Source organism: Nomascus leucogenys, chromosome 11 (assembly GCF_006542625.1).
Source record: "Nomascus leucogenys isolate Asia chromosome 11, Asia_NLE_v1, whole genome shotgun sequence".
Taxonomy (NCBI): Eukaryota; Metazoa; Chordata; class Mammalia; order Primates; family Hylobatidae; genus Nomascus; species Nomascus leucogenys.
Window position 1 is genome coordinate 77587927 of NC_044391.1, and position 20149 is coordinate 77608075.

Consider the following 20149-nt stretch of genomic DNA (forward strand, 5'->3'; position numbering starts at 1 on the left):
TTAGTTTGCTGCCTTTTTACTATTATAAATCAAACTGTGGTCAATATCCTTATACATCATTTTTGTGTGGATCTCTATTGCTTCCTTGAGATAAATACTTTGAGGTAAAATCACATGATCAAAGGGTATACAGATTTTTCATATATTGGTGGATTGTGTTCTGAAAATATTTCTGTGAATTTATACTCTGAGGGGAAATGTTTGAGAGGGGCAAAGAGCAAGACGAGGGACTGGGAATCCATGGTGAGTTAACCTGGAGAAAGATTGGGGGACACCGCTAGGAGAGGCCTGGCAAGAAAGGGAGGAGAAGGAGCTCTCAGGAAGAAACCCAGGGACATGAGCCTCACCAGCGACAAAGGCAGCAATGTGAGCTAAGGGCAACGCTTCGCTTAAGAAGTGTAGGTTAAAGAAAATGATGCATACAAAAAATGTTCATTGACCTCTTATGGGCTTTACAAAAGTTTCTAAGGTAGTTTATTATCCCCTAGTCACAGAGGCAGGAAGGGAGGCACAGAAATTAAATAAGTTTCCCACCACCACGCTAATGAAAGTGGCAGAACACAGACAAAAAATGATGTATTCCATTCCAAATCTCATGGTTTTCCACTCAACTTTCTCTATACTCTGAAGGAGAGAGGTTGGCCTGACGTCACCTTTTTTATACTCTGTGATGAAGCAGGATGCCCTTCCTCACCTTTGGGGCGAGAGAAGCTCCCACAAGAGAGGCCGAAGTGAGAATGGTTGAGGCTGACATAAGTTAAACAAGAAAGGAACAATTTCTAGAAAATGAAATGACTCTTTTAAATGCAAAACCCACTATTATATTATTATATATTATTTCTAAGTATAAAAGAGGCTTTTACGAGTCTCTTTTCGAAAGGATTGCTTAGCTCCTAGTCCAGATCCATAAATTGCAAGTGAGTGTGAGGCTCTCTGATTGATGGAGACATGACAATTATGTAGCAAATAGCAGCAGGCAGAGTCCCCTGGGATGAGGCACAGTCACTGTAAAGCTCTATCAAGGTGTCTCATTAAAACTTGTATAATTTCAACACTGGTCACTTCCCCTAAACTCACCTTATTAAAATGGCCACCAGAGGAAATGCTTGGTTCTAGAATTTCTTGAATTTTTACGGGCTGAATTGAGCACTGAAGCCAAAGAAGACAAAGAAGAACAGACCTGCCGGTTGCTGGGCAAGTTTGATTTGAATGGGTATGTAGATGCCGAAAACCATTCCCTTGTTATTGGAGGACTGTTTCCTATTCACTCCAGGACCATCCCAGCAAATGAGTCTATTTTGGAGCCAGTATCAGCAAAATCTGAAGGGTAAGCTATTCTTTTAGCTTTCTTTTTACATCAGTTGCAGGTGGTGGGTGTGGGAGGTTAGAGTCTGGAGCTGGCACCCGTGATACTAGCCTGGACTTTGACCCTAACTCTTTGGTGCAGGATAGGTACTTCCTGTTACTAGGCCTCAGTTTCCCCTAGGTGGACATTCTAGGATTATTTAGAAACTGGAAAAGCTTGGTCTCAAGTGGGTCATTTTCCACTTCTGTATCTGAGACAGAAAAAAAGGCGGATTTTATATGATGCTGAACATTGCTCCTCAGAGGGTGGTCTGTGGGCCAGCAGCATCAGTTTCACCCAAGACTGTTAGAAATGTAAAATCTCAGGCTACATTCCCAGACCTGTTGAATCAGAATCTGCATTTGGACAAGACCTCCTGGTGATTCATGTACACATTAAGATCTGAGAAGCCCTAATGCAGAATTGCAGTGTTGGAGGTTTATTATTAATTGTTATAGACTAAACTCTCATCAAGTGAAAATACACAGTATGGGAATACTAACTTATTTCTGAGCTACTGTTAATGGCAAGATTCTTTCAGCTGCTGTGAGGGTTCTGCCCTGCACTCCCCTAACTCTAACTTGTCATGTAAAGAAATGGGATCCATGACTGATAATCAGAAATTGCTAGTAATCCATTACAATAAAGGCAAATGTGTTAGATCACCCCCCAACTTCAGCTATAAAAAGAACACTAGAAATTAAAAATAAAACATTTATCCACCATTCTACTCGCATAACAAAGCAGATCTTTTCATTTTCCTATATGCTTTCTTAGCCCTTTATACAAATGCATCCATAATTTATGCATAGTTGTGACCACAGCACAGACACAATTTTATATTTGGCATTTTATATTGTGTAGAAACCATTTCCATGATGCTGCATGGCTATTAAAATTGTAAATGCATATTGTAAAAAAATTTAAATAATTTCGTACACACTAAATCTTTGCTAATTACAACTACTGTCCTTTGATTATATTTTATGCCCCATATTTGAGATATCATTAGTGGATGGAACAACAATAATCTTGTTGGCAGAAAGGATTGTAATCAGTCTCTACTTATCTTTTTCCTAGATCTTTTAATTCTTTTCTTACTGGGAAGCAAAAAGAAGAAAGCTGAGAAAGGCTTTTGTTTACACCTACATTATGGTAGACTCAGTTCATTATTTATCATAGTTTTTCTCTTCTTCAATCCTTAATAACATAAAATGAAAACTTAAAGTTTGACAAAATATATGCACTAATATTCATAAACAGAATCATTTAATTTGTTATCTGTTCTGCATTGGAACTTCTGAAGGTTATTTTCCTAGAAGGTTAAATGGAAAAGCCAATATACATGTTTTAAAATTAAACTCCACTCCTCCTCATTAAAAATAGACATATACATTGTGGTTGCAATAGTGATGAGAAGTAACTACATCCCATTCTGAAAATAATTCACCTATCAGGAATATTTTGGGATTTTCATAATCAATGCCATCAGGATTTGAGTGGCTACTGCTTGGCTTTATAATATGCATTTGATATATGTGTATGTGAAAGAAAATACAATGTGCTTTTAATAAGTTAATAAGTGAAATAAGACAAACCTACCCAATACAGGTATGTAAAACAAATAATAGTTGCAGGAGTTAGAAACTGTGAAAACAGGCAAAGTACCAAATTTCTAGGCTGTGACTTCTTGTTTATTGTCAGGAAGAAGTGGAGAGTAAGATACAAGAGAGCACTAAGAGCACCACAGCCTTTAAGTTGGCTTTTAGTCTTAAAAATTCCACAGTTTATTGGCAAGTGACAGGGGCAGACAGTGACTATTAGTTATTCACCCAAAAGGATGAGTTATTTTTCAGTTGGTCCTTCTTGCTATAAGGGAATGGAAATGTGGGGAAGGTAGACAGAGAGAGGAGGACAGGACATTTTTGAAGAGAATTTAGGGAGAGAGCTTGCCTGATGAACTACCATAGTGGAAGATCAGAAGAGTCAGAGAATAGTACAAGAGGCAGAGGCATTTGGAATGACAAACAAGAAAGTGCTAAGTGCTGAGATTTGAGAAAGAGAAAGATAAAAATGTATTGTATGGAAACAATAAGATTTACCTTCTTCAGAAAGTTGTAAGCAGTTGGCTTTGTTTTCTCTCATATTTTGAGAGATCACATATAAAGTTTTTCTCTTGAAAATATAACAAGTAAGGAAATGGAAGAAAGCCAGTTTATCCTATAGGATGGAGGCCAGGAATGGGTGCAGCTTCAATATTCACCCAGAAGGGGATATCTGAGAGCAGAAACAGAAATGGTCGACACTGAGGCCAGAGAGTCAGCAGGGCCTGTGGAGATGAGGGCCTGAGCTCAGAACCTGCCTCAGAGAGGTATCAGTAAGCTGATTTTAACCTCTTCATAAAATTGTGAGAAAATAAGCAATAGCATTTATTCACTTCATGTATTTGTTATTTGGTTTTCTTGACACTCTGGACATTAAGGAAATAAAAAAAATCATTTGGATCTGGGCCTGTTTTTCTGGGATGAAGCTCTTGGGAAGAGAATGTTTCTTCAGTGCTAACTCATTCTTAGGTATAGAAGACATCCCATTTAATCTTAAAAGCAGCTGGTTGTAGGGACATGGATGAAGCTGGAAACCATCATTCTCAGCAAACTATCACAAGGACAAAAAAACAAAGACAGCATGTTCTCACTCATAGATGGGAAGTGAACAATGAGAACACTTGGACACAGGAAGGGGAACATAACACACCGAGGCCTGCTTTGGGGTGGAGGGAGAGGGGAGGGATAGCATTAGGAGATATACCTAATGTAAATGACGAGTTAATGGGTGCAGCACACCAACATGGCACATGTATACATCTGTAACAAACCTACACATTGTGCACATGTACCCTAGAACTTAAAGTATAATAAAAATATATATATATTTAAAAAAAAACAGCTGGTTGAAGATGTTATGTCCACATTTCAGATGAGGAAACTAAGGCTCAAAAAAGTTAAATGGCTTACACAAGGTCACATGGAAAGCATAAGGCAGAGTTGTGGTTTTATTTCAGGCTCTCAGAATCAGCCAAGTGTTTTGCATGTCCCCCTAAGAATATTTTCCAAATGGATAAATGCTCCTTGAAAAAAGGATTCTGGGTTCAGATAAAATTGGGTAACTAGCAAGACATCACAAAACATTTAGGATACGACAAGCATTGTGAATGTCTAAGAAAGGGCTAAGCATGAAGCACTTCCCAAATTTATTTGATATCATAACTCTTCATTTGGGGAACTCTGCACTGCCTCACACTGCCTCACATATAGAAAGTTGGTTTAGTTGGTGCATGTGCAAGTGCAATGAGCTGTACAGAGGAGGTAGGTGGTAGAAGCAGTAAAGCAAGTTATCTTTACAATAGACAGGGGTTCTGGGGAATATCAGAGCTCTTTGGGACACAGAGAGCACCTGCCATCGGGATTTCATCACAACAGAAGGAGTGGAAGATGAGGTAGTGGTTGGGGTCTGCAGGGCAGATTTCACAAAAGGATGAACTAAGCTGAGTGGTCTTCCATTTCTAAAATTTCTATTAAAAAATAGCTTCTATTTCTTTGCTGAGACTTGTATTTTTACATTTGCTTTAAGAGGGTTTTCCCTCACCTTATGGAACAGTGTTGTAATAGCTGCTTCAAAATCTATGTCTGATTATTCGGCAGCCCAGTCATCTCAGGGTTGGTGTCTACTGATTGCCTCTTCTCTTAAGAGTGGTTGCATGTGGTCCAGGCAATCTAAAAAGCCAGTTCCTGGTCCTCAATGTGGATCCGTTATGCAAGGTATTGTGTGTATTCTGCTTGTCTCCCAGCTTGATTTGTCTGAAACCCAAATTGCTCATCTTTATGTTATAAGACTCAAATGTTCTTCAGCATTTTAATGAATCCATCCTAAATATATGCTATGAATATCAAAAACATTTCATGTCTTAAAAGTTTTTGATATAGTTCTTCAAAATTAGAGCCTATATAATTCATTTTCATGTATAGGAGTCAACTGCTTCCTCCCATCTGTACCTCAGTGTTTTCCGAGCCTCTCTACTCCTCCACGTGACGCAATTTCTCCAGTGGGAGAGTTCTCACGGGAGGCCTGGCCTACAAGGTACTTAGAAGCCAGGCTTAGCCTAAGCTGGATAATTTCACTTTGGCATTGTTAACCTTCACCTATAACTGATCTAGAAATTCAAGTTGAAGTTTGGAGAAATTTCATTCTGAAACCCACAATTTTAACAATAGGCTAATTTTGGGCGGCCATCACTTAAAGTATGGCAGACTTTAACTATGACTTTAACTGATCTTAAATATGGCCAGAGAGGAAGACTTGCTACTATTTTGAAAATGTTGCTTAGAAAAGAGAAAGGCAGTAAAATGGAAGGAGGCAATATTTTAATTTTGTTTTCATTAATCTAAACAAAGGTAGGACATAGAGAAATTTCCTGAGGAAAAAATGTATGCATTGTATAATAATACTGTGAATATCATAATGGAAATCAACGAATCAAAGAAAAATCACCCCAAATTCCACCTTTCCAGTAATTATCTTGTGCTCATTTAAAAAAATTTCCCTGTTAATTCTTATCCAAATGTTAGTATACTTTATACATGTAGTTTTAATTATAGTATGGAAACAACTTTGCATACCGTACATTTCACAATATTATACATATACTGCTGTGTAATTTATCTAATAGTTTTAAAATAATGAAAAATGTTTCCATCATGTAAGTTCTTTCCAGTTTTTCAATATTATAAATAATTCTGTAATGAACAGTTGGGGCATATTACTTTTTCCTTTGGGAAAAACAGTTTGTTCAAATAAATTTTCATGGATGGAGGAATTACAGCCAGTGCATATTTTTCTAGTTCTTGAAATGTATTGCTATTCTATTTTAAAAATGATATTGCTATATTTATTTCAAAAATGTATATTGCCATTAGTGTAAATTTGGAAACTAGGTATCTTAGGATGATAAAGCCCTTCATGTTCTGGCACCTTCTGGTTTTCCAGTTTCCCCTTTCACTGTGCCACAGCCACGCCCACCCTGTCTCTTCCAAACATACTGGTCTTTGCATTCCTTGAATGTGACATGTTCTCTTGTTGTAACGCCTTCAGGCATGCTGTTTGCAGCGCTCTTCCCCTGTTCTTCTGTCATCCTTTAAGCCTCAGCTTAGCTGTTAATTCCTTCAGAGCTGGGTGCCCCTTCTTTGTATTTCATAGCTCCCAGGTTTAACCCATCACTGTTTTTATCATTTTGTGCTGAAATTGCTTGGCTACTTTTCTATTTCTTTGCTTAGACAGTGCTGTGTTTATCTTGTTCCTGACTGTATTTACAGTGTCTATCACCAGAGGAACTCAATAACTACATATTAAATGAAAAACAAAACAAAACTAAAAACCCAATTAAAGAAACATGGAGAAAAATTCCACCCCGCCAACAGGGCTATTTGCTATCACATATTAAATTTAAAATGTACTTATTGAATAGAATACATAGAGTTAGATACTATAGCCACAGAAGATATTAAGGAAAGAAGGTCTTGGGAAAATTGCTCTCAAATAGGTTAAGATTTGGTTAAGACTGGCGAGATAGAGTTTGCAATTAAATGTTAAATTTTTTTTTTTTAATGGAGAAGGAATTAAAAAGCAAATGTGGTGATGGACTGCAAGAGAAATATATTCCCCTTTTAGTGGCTAGGAAACGGAAAGGAGGAGGTATTTTGTTTTTGGTTATATCTAGGAGTGGTAGGAAAAAGACATTTTCAATTAAAAACCTCAATGTTAACAATGAAATTATGGATAGAAAAATTATTGTAATTGGAGTCATAGTATATATAAATTTTATGTACTGCTTTTCGGTCCTCCTAGCATAAGTATTTCCTTGTATTTACGTAATTTTTATAATTATAATTAATGTCCAGAAAAAAGCAAAAGAAGGTAAGTAGGAGAGAGAGGAGACTCATATGACACCAGGGACTTCCAATTAATGGGGCAAATGTATTGAGGGATTACTGGAGGCCCTGCTTGGTGGATAGAATTATGAATATAAGAATATTTTTGTGAAAAGATATAGGAGTTTAAAGAGATGTAGCATATGAAAGACATACAGAGCAAGAAAACATCCAAAATTGTACTTTTCAGCTCAAATCAATCAACGATGAATACGATTCATACTTGAATCTTTCAAGTTTGTAATATCATTTAAGGAAAACTAACATACTCAGAAAAGTGAGGTGCCTGCTGATGTTCTGGCAAAATGCTCTAAAAGCTGCTTTTCCCCTCAAAGACCCACCTAATAACCTACAAAGTCTATTTCTTTTTCAGGTTTAACTTTCAGAGATTCCGCTGGATGAAAGCCATGAGCCACATGATCAAGCAGATTAATAAGAGGAAGGATATTTTGCCCAACATCACTTTAGGTTATCAGATCTTTGATACCTGTTTTACCATCTCCAAATCAGTGGAAGCAGTTTTGGTATTTCTTACAGGGCAGGAAGAAAACAGGCCCAATTTTAGGAACAGCACTGGAGCATTTCCGGCAGTAATTGTTGGAGCAGGTGCATCATCCTTATCAGTTGCTGCTTCAAGAATTCTAGGGTTATATTATTTGCCTCAGGTATCTCCAATTATTGTGCTGGGTACTAACTTAAAAAAAACAACACCACAAACCATACTTGTGGAAACTGCAGCAGATAGCAAGGTGGTCAGGTGAGGCTGAGTTAAGTTGCAGAGACAAACAGGGATGGTGGTGATGCTGCTGTCCCTAATTACTATGTTCAGTCAGGCCTTAGCAAGTGTGAATTGATGTCTACTTAGAGGCAATTTGAGACTCTTCTACATCCCTTGGCATGCTGCTTTAATTTTTGGCTTGAGATTGTGACCCAGTGATTTGTATGTTGACAACTCACTAGTCATAATACTCTATAGCACTGTGTGGAGCACGGTGTAGGTGAGCAATAAATATGTGTCGGTTGGTCAATGGATAGTATAAGAAACTCACTTTGTTTCTTGCCTATATTAATGCTTTTTATTCATGACCGTTTTGATTCATGCACTAACATGCTGAAGTGGGCCTGGTAATTATGCAAGATGGCTAGGGTTTTGAGGATGCTAACTTTACAGGTCATTTTAAATTCGGAGACAATGACATATTTCAACATAAGAAGAGATTATTTTAGGAAAAATTGATTATTAAGGAAATATAAATACAGCTCTATCATTATTTCTAAGCATGGATCATTAATATCAGCTGTCATGACTTATTAATGTGAGTGATGATAAACTTATTTGTGTTGCTGAAGTAATGAGAGAATTTGAAATAATTGTACAAAGTAGCATTTCCAGAGTATTTCTTATAAAGCTGCAAATACAGATGTAGAGGGAACAGGAAAGTACTGAGAAATAGAACCAAGAAGACAGGTTGGGTGACACAACTGACACCTTAGGTGTGGGCTTTGTGCAGCTCAAACTGCTGCTGCTGTGAGCTCTGTCTTCCAGGCACTGGCTGGAAACCTCTAGATAGATTTTCTCATTAAATGCTTGTAGTAAATATCCAACAAAGGTAAAAGAAATCTGTATGATGAACATTTTCACATTTGTTATCTCATTGAATATATTGAGCAATCTTAAAATGTAGATATCATTAGCCTGATTTCACTTACAGGGAATTTGAGGTTCAGAAGGTTTAAGTAACTTCTCTAAGATCTTACAGTGATAAAATATATATCCAGAATTAGATATCAGGTGTCTCTGCTTCTTAAATAAGATTATTTCCTACATAGGGCTTCAAATGTTGCTGTTTGCATGGTTCCAAAGAAGAAAGTAAACTTTAGCCATTGGAGTGAAAATAGGACATGGGGTAGAAGAAACAGGAAATAAGAATATTCTGGCACTCATGAAGAAATTGACAATCTTGAACTATGGAATTATGATATGGGCGATCCTATTGAAGATGGTGTGTTAATATTATATCATGAGATGGGAATGTGATGGGATAGGGAAAAATGTGTCCATATGTTCTTAACTGTAGGGTCAGTCAGGTTGAGGGTAAGCTACGGTGGAAATGCATATAAAGTGGTGAGGAATTCATGATCATTTGACTTCTATTCTTAAGTTCCCACTATCGGAAAATAGATACAGAGATCACTGGCAAAATGGGAAAAAAGTGTCATTTATCTAGACAAACGCCTATAAAATTAGGGCTTCTATCTCTGTTGGATGACAGGGCTTAGATGTGAGGCTGAAGTGGTGCTTTCTACCACCTTTCTCAAGTTAAGTCTTGGGATCTACATACTCATAAGTTTTTCTCCTGGCAGAGAAAAACAAGGAAAGAAAAGTAGTGATAGGAGGGAGGGAAGGGAGGTGAAAGATGGGTGGTGGAGAGAGAGAGAGAGAGAGAGAGAGAAGAATTGGGCTTGCCAAATGGATTGTGGGTCTACTCACTCCATCATCCATGTGGATGAGAAGTAAAATCTGAGGAAGAGCCTGGATGGCTTTGTTCACTCCCCTTGTCTGTGGGGTGCATAGAGGAAAAAGCAAATGCCCTCCTTTTCACCGCTGTGATCCCACTTGTGAAAAGTAGTGCATTGAATGTCGTATTAATAATCAGCTCCTCCGATTCCCTTGGGGCATGTGGAAGTGGATTTGAAAGAGTCCATAGGGAGGCCCAAATCCCTCCAACACTCCACACTCCCATCCACTGAGCAAGGAAAGGACCAGAAATCCTTTTGTCTAAAGAAAGATGTGAAAATAAAGGGAGAAGAACTGTTAAGTTCCCTCCCTCCCCAATAAAAATATTCTGAAAATGTGTAATTTGAGATTTGGCATTGCTTTCTAATAACTGAATGAATATTTTCAGTTGTAGGTGGGCTATGCTTCTACCTGTGTGATTCTTAGTGACAAATACCAGTTTCCATCTTATCTTCATGTAATAGCCAGCGATAAGATCCAGTCAAAGGCCATGGTAAAACGTATCCAACACTTTCACTTTCTCACGCTGTCACACAGGCTGGAGTGCAGTGGCACCATCCTGGCTCACGGCAACCTCCACCTCCCCGGTTCGAGCAATCCCCCTACCTCAGCCTCCTGAGTAGCTGGGATTACAGGTGTGTGCCACCATGCTGGACTAATTTTTGTATTTTTAGTAGAGACAGAGTTTTGCCATGTTGCCTAGGCTGGTCTTGAATTCCTGGCCTCAAATTATCTGACTGCTTCGGCCTCCCAAAGTGCTGGGATTACAGGTGTGAGCCACTGTGCCTGGCCCAGTACTATAAAGCTTTGGATAATCCAGTTCCATGTTTACTTCCAGATGAACTGTAGAGTTACAGTAAATCAATAGGGTAGTGAAAAAGAATTGGCAATTTCATCTTCCATGTGAATCTCAGAATGGAAGAACCAGGAAAAGTGAGAGAGATGAAAGTGATGTCAGCATAGCCAGAGAATGCTTTTTGTTTGCTGACACAGGACTTTCTTTTGGAGGAAAGGGTGTCTTTTTTTCATCTTGTTTATTTTTCATGTACCTTCCCTCTTGAGCTCAGATCTGAGATCCCCAAATAGTCTTCCAAATCATGCTGGGAAAGCATCTAAAAATAAGTGAAATAAACCCTCAAGATTTCTGAGTTCCTGTGCTGTACCAGACACCTATGAGATCTTTGTCTGTCAGACTATTCCTCTCTGCTTTCTATGTGTAGCAATAAACATCTATAGACTTATATATGCTCACAAAAGAATGCAGACATGCACACATACACAGTAGTTTATTGGTCTATCTTTAAGAAGCACTTGAATATATTTTGGCTAGATGTAAAAATAGCCACTTGTCAGTGTTTACCACTGTAGGGGCCAGAGCTCTGTGCAGCATTTTATGCCTTTGATCCAGAACCTGCTCCGCCCAATACAGTAGTGCCTAACCACAGATAGCTTTTTTTTTTTTTTTTTTTTTTTGAGACGGAGTCTCGCTCTGTCACCAGGCTGGAGTGCAGTGGCTTGATCTCGGCTCACTTCCACCTCTGCCTCCTGGGTTCAGGTGATTCTCCTGCCTCAGCCTCCCGAGTAGCTGGGACTATAGGCGCGCACCACCACGCTCAGCTAATTTTTGTATTTTTAGTAGAGACGGGGTTTCACCATGTTAGCCAGGATAGTCTTGATCTCTTAACCTTGTGATCCACCTGCCTCAGCCTCCCAAAGTGCTGGGATTACAGGTGTGAGCCACCACGTCTGGTCACAGATAGTTTTAAAATGCAAATTAATTAAAATAAAATAAGAGGAAAATTCAGCTCCTAGTCATATTAACTACATTTCAAGTGTTCAATATCCACATGTAGCTAGGGGCTACCATATAGAACAACAGAGATATGTAACACTTCTGTCATTGCAGAAAGGACAGAGCTGCCCTGCCCTAAGTCTAGGCTATAAGTGATCTTATGTGGCCCAGAGCTCTCTCTGAATGGTGAGCTACTTGATGAATGGGCGTGAGACTTCACTTTTGTATTCCTTTTGGTAGGTATATAGTAGGTCCCCAATATACTGTTTTACATGAAAAGGAAGATGTTATTCTTTGCATATGCATGGTTCAAAGAATGCTTGTTCTACTGAAGATTGACAGAAAAATAGTAAAATCTAATTGTAGATTTTTCTTTTAATAATCTTCATTAGGGTATAGTAATTTATTTTTCTTATCTTCTACATTAAAATTGGGATTAGATTTGTATAATGAAATTGCTTCAAATGTAATTCAATACAAATTTACTAAGCATCTACTATAAATCCAACTCTGGGTTAAACATTGCAAAAATAAGGCCACTGCCCCTAATTAACTGAGCAAATATTTGTTGAGAACAGTAGCATATGTGCATAGGAACTGAGGATACGTCAATGTGCAAAACAGAACAAGCCCCTATCTAATGGGATTAACATTTCAGTGGAAGGAAGTAGGCAACAAACAAGACAAATAGAGACATTATACTGTATCTTAAAGGATGTTAACGTCAGGGAGAAACAAATAGCAGGACTGAGATAGGGAGTGCTGTGGGAGTGCTGCACTGAAATTCCATATAATGTGGTCAGGTCAGTGAAGGCCTCCCTAGAGTGACATTTGAACAGAAATTCAAATGAAAGTGTGTTCATGCATTATCCAGGGGAAGAATATTTCCGGCAGAGGGAACAGCATCTTCTAAACCCTGAGGCACGTGTGCTTGGCACTTTGGAGGAACAGTAAATAAGTCAGTGTGGCTGGAAAGAGTGAAAGAGAGGGACAGCAGGAAAGGAGGTGAGAGAGGTTAGAGAGGGACAGATCATGCAGGGCCCTGTTGGCTTTTGAAGGACTTTGGCTTTTACACTGAGTGAGAAGGGAAACCATGAAAACCTTGACAGAGGAGAGCCATGATCCGACTCAGGTATCCTTCTGTTTGCCATATTGCAAATCGGCCGAAGGAGTAGGGTGGATGGGCAAGAACAGAACCAAGGAGACTGTTAAAAGACCATAAAATCATCCAAAATAATGAAGGTAGCTTGGCCCAGGATAGATGTGATGGAAGTGGCAAAAAGTCATTAGATTCTGGATATCTTATGGATATCTTATAGGTAGAAGACATCAAATTTGCTGACGGATTGGACCTGGAAGTGTTTTACATCAAACAATTAGAGGACAATACAAATAATGATTTAAGTCATAATGGTAAACTGAGTCTGGTGGTTGGTGAGAAGGTGGACTTGAGTGGAAGAGGGGGTCCATACAGGCAAGTAATATCAGGCTGGAGATGATGGATAGGAATGGTGGTGTTGATGACAGAAATGAGGAAGAGGGTTTATGGGATAGTTTTGGACGTGTTGAACTTGAGGTGATGGTGGAATCTTAATGTAGGAACATATTGGAAGCTTAGAATATGGAATTAAATAGAGATCAGATGGGAAAGGTTAGTGTTAGAGATCAAGATTTGAGAGTACTTCTATAGAGATACTGGTTGAAGATAAGAGAATGAAGGACCTGCTTTACAGTAAGAGAAAACCAGAGGACCAAGGACCAAACCCAGGATCCAAGGGAAGCCAAGGTAGCTTGCATTTCAAGGAGGGGCTGATCAAAAGTATCAAGTATTGAAGAAAGCTGAAAGAAAATGTGGCCAGAGGAAAATCTCTCAGACATGGCAAGAAGAGTTTTAGTGAGGTGAGTGGGTTGGCAGCTAGATCACAGAGGTTGAGAAGGGAAGGAATACTGAGAAATGGAACAAAAAGGTATCAGCTTATTGTTAATGATACTAACAGGCCGGGCGTGGTGGCTCACGCCTATAATCCCAGCACTTTGGGAGGCCGAGGTGGGCGGATCACAAGGTCAGGAGATCGAGACCATCTTGTCTAACACAGTGAAACCCCATTCCTACTAAAAATACAAAAAATTAGCTGGGTGTGCTGGCAGGCATCTGTAGTCCCAGCTACTCGGGAGGCTGAGGCAGGAGAATGGCATGAACCCAGGAGGTGGAGCTTGCAGTGAGCCGAGATCGCACCACTGCACTCCAGCCTGGGCGACAGACGAAAAAAATGATAATAATAATAATAATCATAAGGGAATATCGAGAGCTCTTTCCAGAAGACTGGATCGGGGCAAGGAATTCTAGTTCATTCTGTGATGATTTTATTGTTCATCTTTCAGAGTTTGAGAATGCCTTGCTCTCACTCCTTCCTGTAATAGCTACTCCTTAAAGTGCATTTAAAATATGATTTTACAGATATATATGTATAAAACATATAAGAAGTTTATCTATTGTGTATACATACTTCTGTAATGTTATGTACCATAACCTAGCTCAGAGGTTGGTAATATTTTCTGTGTTATCTAATTCAGATTTACTCCAGAAAACTCAATATATGAAAATTCTGATTTCTAAAATAAATATAAATGTAATCATGCATCTTCCAAAATGATTCTTTGCTTAATGGAAAAGCATTTTATTTCTTAAACAGGAAACTCCCTAATGGATTAAGAAACAAACTATTTACAAATCTTGCATTTATTCTGGGTTTCAAGGCACACATCCATGTAGAATGTAAAAGGAGTCCTGTGTTTACTACTGAGATTTTGAAATTCATTTAGCAAGAAAATATTTCAATGCTATGCCTTGTCTGCTTTTCCTTTTGCCATCCCCATTTTTCTGATAAAGCAGATCTTTCATTGTTCTTTTCTACTGACCCTTCATGACACAGCTTTGATTTTAAGACTATTTTGGGAAGACCTTGCAGAGGGAAAATATTTTTTAGGCTTGCAAGATGATTCTTGGAATCATAGGTCCTTCACAAGCAGGAACAGACCTGTCAAGTGGTCTAATCCCTGGAGTCCTGTAGGCATGGAGCCTGGTCTGGATCCCCAAGGTTAGAAAGAAGAGGCTTAGAATTAGCTTTGCATTTCTAGAATCAAGAACGATACTCTCCTTTAGCAAAATTCTTCTCTAGGTTCTCCATGTTGTTATTTTCTTTGTTCATTATCTTCACTCAGGTATCCTGGGTTTCCCAGGAAATCGCAAAGCTTCCACGGAAATTCAAATGGAAACTTTCTCAGCCTCGGGAGTACTAGAGACAAAGGGCTTTGTTAATACATCATATTTGTCTTTGCTAGCTTTCCCATTCAGTGTGTACTGATGTGTGTCCTCCTGGGACTCGGAAGGGGATTCGTTCAGGGGGAACCAATATGCTGCTTTGACTCCATCCCATGTGCCGATGGACATGTGTCACGGAAACCAGGTTGAGATAGTAATTTCTTCATTGATATGAGGATGCTATTAAATCAAATATGTTTTTGCAAAGAAGGCCTAAGGAGCCTTCTTTATAAATAGGTATGAATAACTTATAACAAAAATAATTAAAATCCATCAAACTATTGGATGTTTTGTGCACTGTGAAAAAAACAGTATTGTGTTTCAGTTCTAAAGCTGCTACAGTTGGGGAAAATACCTACAACCTTGAAGTTAGTAGAGGAAAATGCAAAATAAAATATATGAAATGTGAAATACGAGTAGGATTCATAAAAAATACTTAAAATTATTTGTTTCTGAAATAAATTAAATGCTAGTTATATTCATAATTGGAAGACAGGGGACTTATAGTACTATGTTTTATTGAATTAGCTCTAATTTGGAGTTATAAGATCTAAAATTTCATCCCTAAAGGCAATTGGCTTAAGGTCATAAGTACTCAAAGTTTGTAGGACATATGATTTCTGTAACTACTGCTCTATGAATTCTTCACTATGGCCTGCCAAATTGCTGCTCTTTATGACCAGAATTTTAATCGGGTTTAGTGTGCTCTGTCTTATGAAACATGTTGGAGCAAGTTTATTTTTATCTCTACCTTCTGTTAAAGATAACACAAAGTGTACTTGTCTTTTGTCAAATGGCCCTCAATAGTAATTCTTTATAAAAGAATTTTGAGGGCCAGGCGCAGTGGCTCACGCCTGTAATCTCAGCACTTTGGGAGGCCGAGGAGGGCGGATCACGAGGTCAGGAGATCGAGATCATCCTGGCTAACACGGTGAAACCTCGTTCTCTACTAAAAAAATACAAAAAAATACCGGGCGTGGTGGCGGGCACCTGTGGTCCCAGCTACTCGGGAGGCTGAGGCAGAAGAACGGCGTAAACCTGGGAGGCGGAGCTTGCAGTGAGCTGAGATCGCACCACTGCACTCCAGCCTGGGCGACAGAGCGAGACTCCGTCTCGGAAAAAAAAAAAAAAATAGAATTTTGACAATGTATCATTTTCCCAAAATGGAAAACAAGAACTATGTAACCTGAACAACTCTTTGGACCCTACACAGCCCAGTCTCTGCATAGAGTTACATCCAGGGAAGTCCAGTACAGCAGTCAAAAGGGATTAAACAGGAATTGCAATCTTTCCTGCATCTTTCAAAGAACATTAGAGATCAATTTCACAGTCTACTATAAACTCATATTAAATAGCCTTTTCTTATGTTCTGATTTTCTCCCTTAGAGCCTCCACCCAGCTAAATGCTCCAGACCTTCTCAGTGTCAAGCACCATGTAGGTTCTTCTCCTTCTCCTTTCCCTTACCCATCTTCTTCTCTTTCTCCTTTTTTCCTCTCCTCCTCCTCCCTCTCCTTCTCTTCCCCCTCCCCCTCCTTCTTCTCCCCCTCCTCCTCTTCTCCTTCCTCCCCTCCTCCTCCCCTCCTCCTCCTCTTCCTCCTCCCTCCTCCTCCTCCTTCTTCTTCCTCTCCTTCTTCTTCCTCCTCCTCCTTCTTCTTCTTCCTTCTTCTTCTTCTCCTCCTGCTCCTTCTTCTCTTTCTTCTTCTCCTCCTCCTTCTTCTTCCTTGTCCTCCTCCTCCTTCCTCCTCCTCCCCCCTCCTTCTTCTTCCTTCTTCTCTTTCTTCCTCCTTCCTCCTCCTCCCCCCTGCTTCTTCCTCCTCCTCCTTCTTCTTATTCTTCCCTCTTCTCCTCCTCCTTCTTCCTCTGCTTCTGCTTCTTCCTCGTTTGCTTCTTCTTCCTCCTCCTCTTTCTCCCCCTCCTCCTCCACTGCTGCTGCTTCTTTTCCCCTCCCTCCCCTCCCCTCCCCTCCCCTTCCCTCTGAGTCGGAGTCTTGCACTGTCGCCCAGGCTGGAGTGCAGTGGCACCATCTTGGCTCACTGCAAACTCAGCCTCCTGGGCTCAAGTAATCCTCCCACCTCAGCCTCCCAAGTATCTGGGACTACAGGCACGCACTATCACTCCCGGCTGATTTTTTGTATTACTTGGCAGAGACAAGGTTTTGCCATGTTGCCCAGGCTGGTCTCGAACTCCTGGGCTCAAGTGATCCACCCACCTCTGCCTCCCAAAGTGCTAGGACAACAGGCCTGGGCCACTGTGCCCAGCATTGTTTTCCTTCTTATCCTCAGTTACTCTCTACCTATTCCTTCAAATCTGCATCTGGAGGGTGAAGAGGGGAAAAGCTCTGAGTAAGCAAAGACAAAATTCTCTTTCATAAGGGTGATATTGAATGAAAGACAGAAAACATTTGCATTTTAATCAACCTTATTCCTGTTAACAATTCTCTCGATTGTTTTGCCTCAGTAGCTTTAATTTTTTTTACTTTTTTTTTCATTTGTGGATTGTTCTTGGGTTTATGAGGATACATACCACTCTTCTCAATTAGCTAACTGGAGTAGTAAGAAAGAAGCTTCTTACTGGAAAAGGCCAATGCGGAAAAGCCTGAAACTGAGAAGGGAGACTGACTTTCCAAAACTGAAAATAATTCTCAATCTGTAATATTATCTGTACACTCTAAGGTCATTTTATCACTATTTCTTTTGAGAGATTATATATATTCTATATAAAGGGATTTTCAACAAGTCCCCACTCTAGAACTATGAGGGCTCTGGGATATTCACAGTGGAAGGGGACAATTGAATTTCTTTTTTTTTTTTTTTTTTTTTTTGAGACAGAGTCTCGCTCTGTCGCCCAGGCTGGAGTGCAGTGGCGCAATCTCGGCTCACTGCAAGCTCCGCCTCCCGGGTTCACGCCATTCTCCTGCCTCAGCCTCTCCCAGTAGCTGGGACTACAGGCGCCCGCCACCGCACCCAGCTAATTTTTTTTTTTTTTGTATGTTTAGTAGAGACGGAGTTTCACCATGGTCTCAATCTCCCGACCTTGTGATCCGCCCACCTCGGCCTCCCAAAGTGCTGGGATTACAAGCGTGAGCCACCGCGCCCGGCCGACAATTGGATTTCTTTACAGTCAATTCTCTGTTCTTCGTTCAATAGGTGAAAGGGAGTGTGAACAATGTGATGAAGACTATTGGTCAAATGCACAAAAGAGCGAGTGTGTGCTGAAAGAGGTGGAATACCTTGCTTATGATGAGGCCATGGGATTCACACTTGTCATTCTTTCTGTCTTTGGGGCATTTGTGGTCTTGGCAGTCACAACTGTGTATGTGATACACAGGCACACTCCCCTGGTGAACGCCAGTGACCGGCAGCTGAGCTTTCTCTTTCAGGTTTCTCTGATCATCACGCTGCCGTCGTCCATGCTTTTCATTGACAAGCCAAACAATTGGTCCTGCATGGCCGGCCAGGTCACTCTGGCACTGGGCTTTTCTCTTTGCCTGTCTTGCCTTCTTGGAAAGACTAGTTCACTGTTTTTAGCCTACAGAATTTCCAAATCCAGAACTCAACTTACATCCATGAGCCCCCTTTATCGGAAAATCATTGTGCTAATCTCCGTTCTAGTGGAGATTGGCATATGTACAGCCTACTCGGTATTGGAACCTCCCATGGTGTACAAGAACATGGAACCTCAAAATACAAAGATCATTCTGGGATGTAATGAAGTTTCCATAGAGTTTTTGTACTCGATGTTTGGAATTGATGCCTTCCTAGCCTTGCTATGCTTTCTTACAACTTTTGTGGCTCGCCAGTTACCAGATAATTACTATGAAGGAAAATGCGTTACCTTTGAGATGCTTGTCTTTTTCGTCATCTGGATCTCTTTTGTCCCTGCTTATTTGAGCACCAAAGGCAAGTTCAAAGTGGCTGTGGAAATATTTGCAATCTTGGCATCCAGCTATGTTTTGTTGGGTTGTATATTTGCTCCTAAGTGTCTCATTATTTTGCTGAGGCCACAGAGGAATGCCAGTGAAATTGTTAGTGGAAGAGTCTCCACCACAGATAATAGCATCCAACTGACCTCAGCTTCTGTGAGCAGTGAGCTTAACAATACCACAGTGTCAGCTGTTCTGGATGACTAGAGTGGTGATTTACATGTGCCCTTTGACGCTGCAATGATGATGTCGTTCAACATTCCCTTTCAGGATGCTCCTACAGCAGCTGCCTAACACTCTCAGGTAACATTGAGGATTTGGGTTCTGGTGGTGTAGTCTTAGCATGGTACATCAAATCTTGTACTGTAAGATACCATTTAGCATGAACCAGAATACCTTTTACTATTGAAATTAAAAACTATTTTATTCAAACATTTCAAAATACTTTGGTGTAAGGACTATGTAGTAGAGGACATAGTAGGAGCCAGTTATCTAAAATGATAGATAAGGCTGGGTGTGGTGGCTCACGCCTGTAATCCCACCACTTTGGGACACCAAGGTGGGTGGATCACCTGAGGTCAGGAGTTCGAGGCCAGCCTGGGCAACATGGTGAAACCCTGTCTCTACTAAAAATACAAAAATTAGCAAGGAGCGGCAGTGCATCCCTGTAGTCCCAGATACGTAGGAGGCTGAGGTGAGAGGATCACTTAAACCTGGGAGGTGGAGGTTGCAGTGAGCCGAGATTGCACCACTGCACTCCAGCCTGGGCGACAGAGACAGAGACGCCATCTCAATTAAAAACAAAAAAGACAAAAAACTTAGCTCTTGAATGTTCTTGTTCTTACATCATGGATGTCTGATCTAGAAATTTACCTAAAACAAAATCACTTAGTGGGGACCAAGAGAGACATTTTGTTCTACATTCTGTTAATGTATCTCTGAAATACACAGCTGTTCTCTGATTGAGGTAAGAATTATAGCCCATGGAGCAGGGGGTTTGGAAGATAATTTATGTTTCAAAGGACTCTGTGACATACAGAGAATATTGAAGGAATTACGATGTCAACAAAACTCAGTTTTTTTTCTTGAACACATATGGAAGTAGACAAGTTTCTCCCAGAGAGAAGGCAAGTCTACAAACCTATCTGCTACAGATTTTCCTGGGGAAGAATATGTGGTAAAGTGCCTGAGTTTTAAAACACCCTTCTACTTGAAAAAGAAAAACAAAGGGAATTAAGATTTGGCAAGGCAATTATTAAGTAGAT

The 20149-nt window shown here is 40.0% G+C and overlaps 1 protein-coding gene across 1 annotated transcript; it reads left to right on the plus strand.

The window, feature by feature from the left end:
• The first annotated feature begins 336 nt into the window (after positions 1–336).
• Positions 337–19091, plus strand: LOC100592151 (vomeronasal type-2 receptor 1-like). Its single transcript, XM_030822802.1, is given in 8 exon segments — positions 337–366; positions 1098–1327; positions 7703–7994; positions 10242–10375; positions 14819–14861; positions 14982–15038; positions 15040–15106; positions 18109–19091. Coding segments are annotated over 8 exon segments (1836 nt in total).
• The last annotated feature ends 1058 nt before the right edge of the window (positions 19092–20149 follow it).